Here is a 10237-nt window from a genome sequence, read left to right as displayed (position 1 = left end):
CATTCCTATCATATATTCCTGTGTTTTTCTTTATCCCCGTGTTCAGAATCCTGCGAACTAAGCAGGCCCAAATTGTAGCAGCAACACTGCCAGTCTGCACTACCACTGTACTTCCATTTCAGTTCCGGAGGAAGGCCCACTACAGTACAGTACCGTCCTTGTAGAGTACTACTACAGTACACTGTAAACGTACTCATCTGTGATACACAGCTTTTAAGTTCTGGTTGATGCTTGTTAACTTGTGGTTGGGGTCCCGTGAAGTGTCTTAAAGGTGACTTCTGTTGATTTACTAAAGCCATTGAGGGCGCTTGAAAGCTATGCAGAATGACAGCAACCCAGCAAAAGAAGAAGATTTAATCATCCAATAAAATTTGTTATCTGGTTGACAATGCTGCCTTCCAGAAACAAATGTTTCGGAAAGCCTGAAAATATGATTGGATCCTAGATGGGGACTGCGTGATCTTTGCACAGGTTCTGAGCTCATAATGCCCAATCTGAAAATAAAATATGAAATTCTAATTCTTCTACAACAAAAGCATCATATAAACAATGTTATAAAGAGCATCACATCTTCAAACTTAAATTAGTTAAGACGGGTAAAATACAGGCACGGGTATTTACTCCAGTGGTCTGACAACCAAACTATGTCGGTTTCTGTTAGGCACACTGCAAATAATTTTACAGTATTGGCCAAACTACCAAGGGACAAACAAAACAAAATGGTGATAGTACAGCACACTGCAAATAAATTTACAGTTTTGGCCACACTACCAAGGGAGAAACAAAACAAAATGGTGACACTATAGCAACAGGCCGATAAGGCGGGAACCACCGAAACAGCGAACGAAGTAAGACAACATGATCTGTTGCCGGATAGGAGACGTCACATTGTCACAACGAGGAGTGTCAAAAATGATCTTATATTTTGGGACGGAGGGAGCACATTCTAATGTATAGGGTTACCTAAAACAAGCCGTGTGAGCCCTCAAGCAAAGTTTGTGGTACAGTACAGAAGACAATTTCAGGGGAAAAGGGTATTGGATTAAAAATTGTTAGCTGTTACATCTCATGAATTGTCATAATATTTCATGAAATTCCAGAATGTGGCATAAAATAACTCTTGTCTACTAGTCTCAGAACTATTCCATCAAAGTAAGCTGGAAGGAGAAATGACAGCAACACACAACCTGTAGATATAGGTTCACGGGGAGGAAATATCAGGAAATCTCCATTCTTCTTGCTCAAAATTCCGATCACACTCAACTTCATTCCTTCCGTGATATATCTACAAGTTTGTGCGATCATGTAAGTTTTCGATGGCTCGATCTACAAAGATACAAACAAAAGGTGTGGATATTCAGGACAAATTTGATTACCCTTCCTCAAGACGGATAAGCTGAGCTTCTTCAGAAGAAAGATTTCTTTCTTGTAGCCAACATTTCAAGGTTGAAGATAGATCGGTACTTCTGCTTGTTGTAACCAAAACATTTTCATCGATCAATGGAACAACTTTCGTGTGGTACCCAGCTTTCACCAAGGCTCTTTTACCTGATTTTGCATCTGTTATGTAGAAATCAGCAGCAAACCTCTGCCAAACTCCACAGAATGTTCAAATGAGAAAAAATAGCATATGTCTGTAGTATCTCACTAGGTACTACAAATCGACAATAACGGCAAAGCACTGTGGAGTTACAAAGGTTGACCCTTGGTGCATTTTGTTGCTTACCATAATTATTCTGGAAAAGGAGCTAAAATAATAGGGAATACCCTTGCTGCATAAACTGATAGTATGTTTGTAACACAATTGTGGTGCGTAGACTAGCTTAAGGCATGATAAGCAGAATACATAATCATTACAGAAAAGAAGCAAAATTACGATGAGATAGGTGCAAGATGAATGAAATATGTGTGTGGTACATACAAGGATAAATAAATCTCTGCAAATTAGATGTAGATAACCGCAGAGCATTCTTACCTCAGCATGTGTCAATTTCCACCTGGAACAATTATTTTTAGGATTTGCCACCTCAGAACCCCATCTACCACATTTTCTTAGCAGCGTAGAGGTGTATACACAGTTCTCCACCTTCTCATATGAAGAAATCAACGAAATATCACCACATGAAACCAGCTGCATAAAAGAAGGAACATTACAACAAATATGAGATTGGCAAACCATTCTAATCACATGGTAAATACACAAGGAAAACAATGCTTGTACCACAACAATGAATCGACAAGCCGAGAAACCAAAAGAAACGATCATTAGTCTTTGCATAGAAGTTAATTCTGTAAACTTGGCAAATAAAGTAGGCAGCTCTTTTCCCCTTGCAAGATTATAGTAATATCCAGCCAGCGAAGCTTCTATTCACAGCAGTCTAATCTGAGAGAACTAGCTTTCAAGATAAGGTCAACGAGCATACACCCATCCAAAAGATTTATGCACCTGTACTACACGGCACATGAGTGCGATTGCCACAAAATGCGGAATGGCTACACGTCCCACGCATTATACTCCACATATCTTATCTTAGAAATCGATACACTTAGCATACGCCATACAAAATGGTACTGAATTTATTACTGCCCCACTAAATGGCGGCTCAATTTCAGCAGGCACGAGACTTCAGAACGGAGCACTTGTTGGACATCTTAGATCAATTTTCATTCGCAATTGCAATTAAGAACAGGTAAAATGCATAAGCAATCGTAAAACGTACGCCGGTAATCTTGACGAGCTGGCCGTCGGCGGCGACGCGGAGGCTGGAGGCCGGGAGCCCGTCGACGAACCGCCGCAGCACGCGGCCGGAAGCCGCGGCCGCGGCATTCCAGAGGAGGAACGCGGACACGGCCGCCGAGAGGACCAGCGCGAGCACGAGCAGCACGGGGCTGCGCACGACGGCGAGGACGAGGGCGCCGAGCCCGATCCCCACCGCGAGCAGCGCCGCGACCGCCCAGGCCGCCGCCCTCGGGAACGGCGCGGGCACGGGGCGCCCCGCGTCCCCGGCGGTGGCGCAGAGGTCGTTCAGGGCGGCCGCGCTGGCGCCGGCCTCGGCGTCGGCGTCGGCGGTGGCGCCGCGCCGCTTGCCGTCTTCCCCTCCCGGAAGCATATCTGTCAGCCGCTCGGCTCCGCTGGCTGCGTACTCCTACCGTGGTCACTGTTTTGCTCCCAGCCTTTTGACCTTTCCGTCGTCTGCTCTTTCCCCGGTGGTGGGCTTGGCCCTGGTTCTGGCGTGCGGTTTAAGGAAAAGAGGAACCAGCGCGGCGCGCATCTTTACGATGACAGGTGGGGACACGCACACCTCAGTCCCACCTACCAGTCATCGGTACACGCGGTACATCAGAGACAGGCCATGCGGCGATGATATAGGACTAAGAAGATGACGTGTGGGCCCGAATATTGCTCGACCGCCATGTCAGCGGAGGGTGTAGTGCGGTGCAGTGTGGCTACAGAACTGAGACCACGCTATCAGACTTGGCGTGCTCACTGGTCACATGAGCGTGCTCACTGGACTGAGTGACTGACAGTGAAGCAGTTGGCACCGTACGCTGCCACAATGCGATGATACAGGCATGCATATCAGCTCTCTGACGCGTGGGCCCAGAAGCAGAAGCCTGTGGTCACGTACATACTCCTATCTCTATGTCTACTTATCCGGTATATAATGGTGTAATTACCAGTGGTTGATGACGTGGGGAACTGTCATACTAGGTCTCTAGTTCTAGGACCTTTTTTTGAAAAAAAGCTCCCAAGAAAGTGTTTCTAAAAACTTTTAGCAAAAAGTTCAAAAAATTCCCACGGTGTTTGGTTTGCTAGGGACTTTTTCTAGTCCCAATACAAAAAAGTCACCCCCTAAGCAACTTTTTGTGGGCTCATTTATTTAGCTCTGTCCAGCTCCGATCGGTGGGCTCTTGAAGTCACAGGTCTAATCTTTCTGATTCTTTCGAGTTTTGAATTGAATTCACACTTGTCCCTATGCAGATGGCGACAGAAGAGAGAGACACACGCTGCAGCAGGCTGCGCAGTAGCCGTAGGCGTATTGCTACGGTGATCCGCTCCGGTGCATATTCTGAATCTCTGATCCATTCTACCAGTACACTATACGCCGTACCAGCGGTCCACGCTACTGTAGAGTAGTAGTACTCCTGTACTCTCACAGACAGTACTTTACTGTTTCAAGCTTTGATGACAACACACGATATGCTTTTTCATTATATAATGGACGGAATCACGCGAGCCTTGGAAAGACTTGGAGATGGGTTGCATTCCTTTCGTCCAAATTTATTTATGGCCCCTTCTATTTTAATTGTGTAAATTTAGCTATAAAATATGAATCGTACTTTCTCCATCCAGAATTACTTGTCGTTGAAAACTCCCACGACAAGTAATTCTGGACAAAGGGAGCATGTCACAGAAGTTATATCCTAGAATGACTCTTTTGCATACAAATCCAATGTCATACTTCCTGTAACATATATCCCATATTTTTGTTAGCTATGTTGATAGTTTGTGGCCTAATATATGAAGGAGCCAAATATATCCGAACATAATCAATACTCCCTCAGTCTCCGATAAGTATTTTCGGACGAAGAGAGTAGACAATTTGTTATGGTTTACCTGTAGGGATGGAGCCAAGAAAAACTGTATGAGAGGGGGTGTGGCAAATTGTCGTTGCACCAATGTTGGGGAGGGCTTGAAAAAAACGATTAAAACACACTTGTTTTCTGTTCCCAAAACATCATATTAGTACCTCTAATAATGCTATTGTGTATGTTCATACGCCTTCTCGTTCCTCCTCCACAAGAAAAGCTCCTCTTCCTGTTGACGCCGTCGCTGGTCCGCCACATATTCGATGGCCTTTGGGTCATAAGGTGCGGAGGACATCACGCCCCCGCCGGCGGGAGGGACCCCGTTCTTATTCTTGTTAGGTTCAGCATCTTGGCTGGGGTTGTGCCGCGCGGCGTGTCCCTTAGTAGAAATAATGTCTCCCACTTTTCATCTCTATTTCGATGGTGTGTCTAGCTTCATCGGAGGGCGTGTAGAGGTGAGTCTCCGTTAAATCTCGAGGGATTCGATCGGTGCTGGTCTTCGTTGCATCTATTTGGATCCGGTCTTCGTTCGTCTTTATTTGAGTGATTACAAATTTGATCCTTCCGATCTACAGCTCCCTTCATCGGCGATGGTTGATGCTCTAGTGCCTAGTCCTATAGGGCTTGGCACGATGACTTTCCGACTGTCTACTACAATAAGATTTGCTCGGCTCCGACGAGGGAGGGGCAATGACGGGGCGCGCCTTCGGCTCTCTCCAATGCTTGTAGTTGTCGCTACGTGGTCCACAGACCTCGTTGTAACTTTTATTACTTCTGATTTTCTTTGTACTGTTATGATTGAAAATAAATAGATTGAAAGTTTCTTGTAAAAAAATTATTATGTCAACGTTGGCCTGGCCAGGGTCCAGATCGCCTCCCCAAGCGTGGCACACTTTGTTAGCCACAAGTTAGACAAGCTTAACTGAGTTAGCCTTTGCAGCCGCACTTATGACAATATTTCTTTCGTACAAATCGGACCCCAGATGTCATTGACTCGGAAAAATATGATGAGACTATCTCTGGTGTGACAAAGTGTGACACCAGTTTTGATCGTCTCACCTTAGACACATGTGGCAAATAATTATGGCAGATGCTGACAAATTTTGTATGTGAACCAAACATGGCCTTGCATTGTATAACCATGCGCCCAACATGGCCAAGTGTAACCAAAGCCTAGGGGCGGAAAAATAGGTGGTTTATTTTCTAAAATGCAAACATTTCTATCTTATTAGTTTCTTTTAGATGAGCTTCCAGGGTGGAAAGAAGAGATATGGATTATTTTTTTCTGAAATCCAGAATTGTTTGTCTTAATTTCCGGTGAATGAATTATCGTCTTAAATAAAAGGATGTAACATTTCATCTACATACCATCGATTAGAGTAGGCAATTAGACATTTTTTTCTTTCATCTAGATTTCATTTTATTTTGCGAGAAAAAATAAAATGGAAAAGTGGCACAATAAGCATTCACAAAGATGTATTGTAAACAACTAAGAATCTTAATTTGGGTCGTGAAGGTTATAACTACATTGTGTGATTGTTCCTCAAAAGCTAGAATCAAGTGAGTGTATACTTGTGTATGTGAGAGCATCTTCAGCCGTTGGCCCCCCAGGCGGCGCTTTTACGCGCCCCCTTGGGGCGAGCCGGCGCTAAATCGGCGCTGGGGGCGGTTGGCCATCCAGCCGTCGCCCCCAGGCATCGATATTGGCCCACTTTTCGGCCCACTTTCAGCGAATTAAGGGCTTATATGGGCGAGAATAGGCCCATATTCGGCGTGGTTCGCCGTGGCACGGCGTTGAATTATCAACGTATAAATATTTTTGTATCACGTAGTTCATCACAGAAAATCAAATAGTTCAACAAAATAGTGCAACAACAAATAGTTCAATACAAATTATATAGTTCAACAAATAAAAACTCATATTTCATCACACGTCGCGCCCGGCGTCGCCCTTGAGCCTCCATAGGTGCTCTATCAGATCCTGCTGCAGTTGATGATGCACCTGTGGGTCTCGGATCTCCTGATGCATACTGAGGTAGGCAGTCCAGGTTGCCGGTAGCTGGTGATCAACTTTGGCTAGAGGGCCTTGCCTGTAGTATGGTTCAGTGTCAAACACTGGGTCTTCTTGCTCGCTTTCGATGATCATGTTGTGCAAGATGACACAACAAGTCATGATCTCCCACATTTGATCTTTCGACCAGGTCTGAGCGGGGTACCAGACAACAGCAAATCGAGATTGGAGCACACCAAATGCCCGCTCGACACCCTTCCTGCAAGCCTCCTGAATCTTCGCAAACCAGGCGTTCTTGCCTCCTGGCACAATGTTTGAGATGGTCTTCACAAATGTCGACCATCTCTGATAGATGCCATCAGCTAGATAGTACCCCTTGTTGTAGTGCCGCCCATTGATCTCGAAGTTCACAGGAGGAGAGTGACCTTCAACAAGCTTGGCAAAGACAGGAGAGCACTGCAGCATGTTGATGTCATTGTGAGTTTCTGGCATACCAAAGAAGGAGTGCCAAATCCAGAGGTCCTGTGTGGCCACCGCCTCAAGTACCACACTGAAACCGCCTTTGGCGCCTTTGTACATCCCCTGCCAAGCAAATGGGCAATTCTTCCATTTCCAATGCATACAGTCAATGCTTCCAAGCATCCCAGGAAATCCTCTTGCTGCATTCTGTGCTAGGATCCGAGCAGTGTCTTCCGCATTGGGTGTTCTCAAGTATTGCGGTCCAAACACTGCCACCACTGCCCGACAGAACTTGTAGAAACACTCTATGCTGGTGGACTCGGCCATGCGCCCATAATCGTCGAGTGAATCATCGGGAGCTCCATATGCAAGCATCCTCATCGCTGTCGTGCACTTCTGGATCGAGGTGAATCCAAGTTTGCCGGTGCAATCCATCTTGCACTTGAAGTAGTTGTCAAACTCCCGGATGGAATTCACAATCCCGAGGAAGAGCTTTCAGCTTATCCGATAACGGCGCCGAAATGTTTTGTCGCCGTGAAGTGGAGCATCGACGAAGTAGTCGGAGTAGAGCATGCAGTAGCCTTCGAGACGATGCGGTTCTTTGCTTTCACCCGCCCTGGCGCCGAGCCACCTCACCGTGGCTTTTCATTGCTCGCCAGCAGCTGGGTGAGGGCCGCGAGCACCATGAGATGCTCCTCTTCCTGGACGTCGGCCTCGGCTTCCTCCTCCAGCAGCGCGGCGAGCGCTTCCTCGTCATCTGAGTCCATCGCCGGGGCAGGCAAATCGCCAAACACCTTGCGCCCGGTGGGTGTGTACCCGCCGCTAAACTGCCCCTCCGTGCCTGCAAACGCCCAGCTGCTGTTGGAGGGGCTGCCACGGCGAACCTCTGCTATTTTTCAGGCGAGGAATGGCTATCTAGTGGTGAAGGGCGACGGTCGGCGCCGGGATATAGCTAGTGGCGGCCGAGGTCGCGGGGGTGGGAGGCGAGTCGGGGAAGAAAATCTTAACTTTTCGCCTGATGGTGTGGGCCAGCCGCGCTTTTCCCTTGCGTCGGAGCCCCCGATCGCCCTGAGTGCGCCGGGTTCGGCCTGTGACCGCCGGGCGGAAAAAAGGGCCGAACCGGCGCTTTTTGGTGTCCTGGGGCCGCGACTGGGGCGTTTTTTTGACGCCGTCGCCGAAAAAGTGGCCTGGGGGCCTGTTGGGGGCGCGGCTGGAGATGCTCTGAGTGACTTCGATTGTACTGTGTTAAAAAAAAGGCTAGAATCAATAAATTTTCTGATATTCTATATTTTCTCTTTCTTTTATTTACTATATTTTTTGTTCCTACTTTTTGTTTATTGACATTCTTTTCTAGTCTTCATACATGATTCATTTACTTCTTTGTATTATATATTTCTTTCTTTCCATGTTATTGTTTTATCCTATTTTATTTTCTCACTTCTTTTCAATATCTGATGCCTTCATACAAAATGTGTTTGTGGTATTTCTTTTCAATGAATCTATGTATTTTTTCTATATAGATAAATTTTATATAAGTGGTGTATTTCTCATCTTTGTTCGCATCACATATGTTTAGTACTTTATTTGAGAAATATGTTTAGTAAGTAAAGTGAACATTTTTGTCGCACATGTTTTTTAGAAACACTTTGTAATTTTATTCATAGTCGTAGCCATTACATGTACACTATTTTGGATTTAAGATCAAATAAAATACAAAGTAACTCCTTTGACTAAGAATTATAGTGATATTGAAGGAAATATGCCCTAGAGGCAATAATAAAGTTATTATTTATTTCCTTATTTCATGATAAATGTTTATTATTCATGCTAGAATTGTATTAACCGGAAACATAATACATGTGTCAATACATAGACAAACAGAGTGTCACTACTATGCCTCTACTTGACTAGCTCGTTGATCAAAGATGGTTAAGTTTCCTAACCATAGACATGAGTTGTCATTTGATTAACGGGGTCACATCATTAGGAAAATGATGTGATTGACATGACCCATTCCGTTAGCTTAGCACTTGATCGTTTAGTTTGTTGCTATTGCTTTCTTCATGACTTATACATGTTCCTATGACTATGAGATTATGCAACTCCCGTTTACCGGAGGAACACTTTGTGTGCCACCAAACGTCACACCTGAAGGAAATATGCCCTAGAGGCAATAATAAAGTTATTATTTATTTCTTTATATCATGATAAATGTTTATTATTCATGCTAGAATTGTATTAACCAGAAACATAATACATGTGTGAATACATAGACAAAAACAGAGAGTCACTAGTATGCCTCTACTTGACTAGCTCGTTAATCAAAGATGGTTATGCTTCCTAACCACAGACATGAGTTGTCATTTGATTAACGGGATCACATCATTAGGAGAATGATGTGATTGACTTGACCCATTTCGTTAGCTTAGCACTTGATCGTTTAGTTTGTTGATATTGCTTTCTTCATAACTTATACATGTTCCTATGACTATGAGATTATGCAACTCCCGTTTACCGGAGGAACACTTTGTGTGCTACCAAACGTCACAACGTAACTGGGTGATTATAAAGGTGCTCTACAGGTGTCTCCGAAGGTACTTGTTGGGTTGGCGTATTTCGAGATTAGGATTTGTCACTCCGATTGTCGGAGAGGTATCTCTGGGCCCTCTCGGTAATGCACATCACTCAAGCCTTGCAAGCATTGCAACTAATAAGTTAGTTGCAGGATGATGTATTACGGAACGAGTAAAGAGACTTGCCGGTAACGAGATTGAACTAGGTATTGAGATACCGACGATCGAATCTCGGGCAAGTAACATACCGATGACAAAGGGAACAACGTATGTTGTTATGCGGTCTGACCGATAAAGATCTTCATAGAATATGTAGGAGCCAATATGAGCATCCAGGTTCCGCTATTGGTTATTGACCGGAGACGTGTCTCGGTCATGTCTACATAGTTCTCGAACCCGTAGGGTCCGCACGCTTAAAGTTCGATGATGATCGTAATTAGGGTTTTTGTGTTTTGATGTACCGAAGGTTGTTCGGAGTCCCGGATGTGACCACGGACATGACGAGGAGTCTCGAAATGGTCGAGAGATAAAGATTGATATATTGGAAGCATATATTTGGATATCGGAAACGTTCCGGGTGAAATCAGGATTTTACCAGAGTACC

General features: G+C 44.9%; 1 protein-coding gene across 1 annotated transcript; it reads right to left on the bottom strand.

Moving 5' to 3' along the window:
- Positions 1–1019: 1019 nt before the first annotated feature.
- On the bottom strand, positions 1020–3152 carry LOC119355922 (uncharacterized membrane protein At1g16860-like). The gene is made up of 4 exons (XM_037622808.1): positions 2721–3152; positions 1976–2131; positions 1377–1588; positions 1020–1285 (listed from the first exon to the last, which is right to left on the bottom strand). The coding sequence occupies exons 1-4, from the start codon at positions 3108–3110 to the stop codon at positions 1087–1089; spliced, it is 957 nt and encodes a 318-aa protein (XP_037478705.1). The 5' UTR covers positions 3111–3152; the 3' UTR covers positions 1020–1086.
- Between the last annotated feature and the right edge of the window lie 7085 nt (positions 3153–10237).

The sequence above is a fragment of the Triticum dicoccoides genome, chromosome 2A (genome assembly GCF_002162155.2).
Source record: "Triticum dicoccoides isolate Atlit2015 ecotype Zavitan chromosome 2A, WEW_v2.0, whole genome shotgun sequence".
NCBI classification, from domain to species: Eukaryota; Viridiplantae; Streptophyta; class Magnoliopsida; order Poales; family Poaceae; genus Triticum; species Triticum dicoccoides.
The sequence above is the reverse complement of the archived record's forward strand: the minus strand, read 5'-3'. Positions and strand labels throughout refer to the sequence as shown.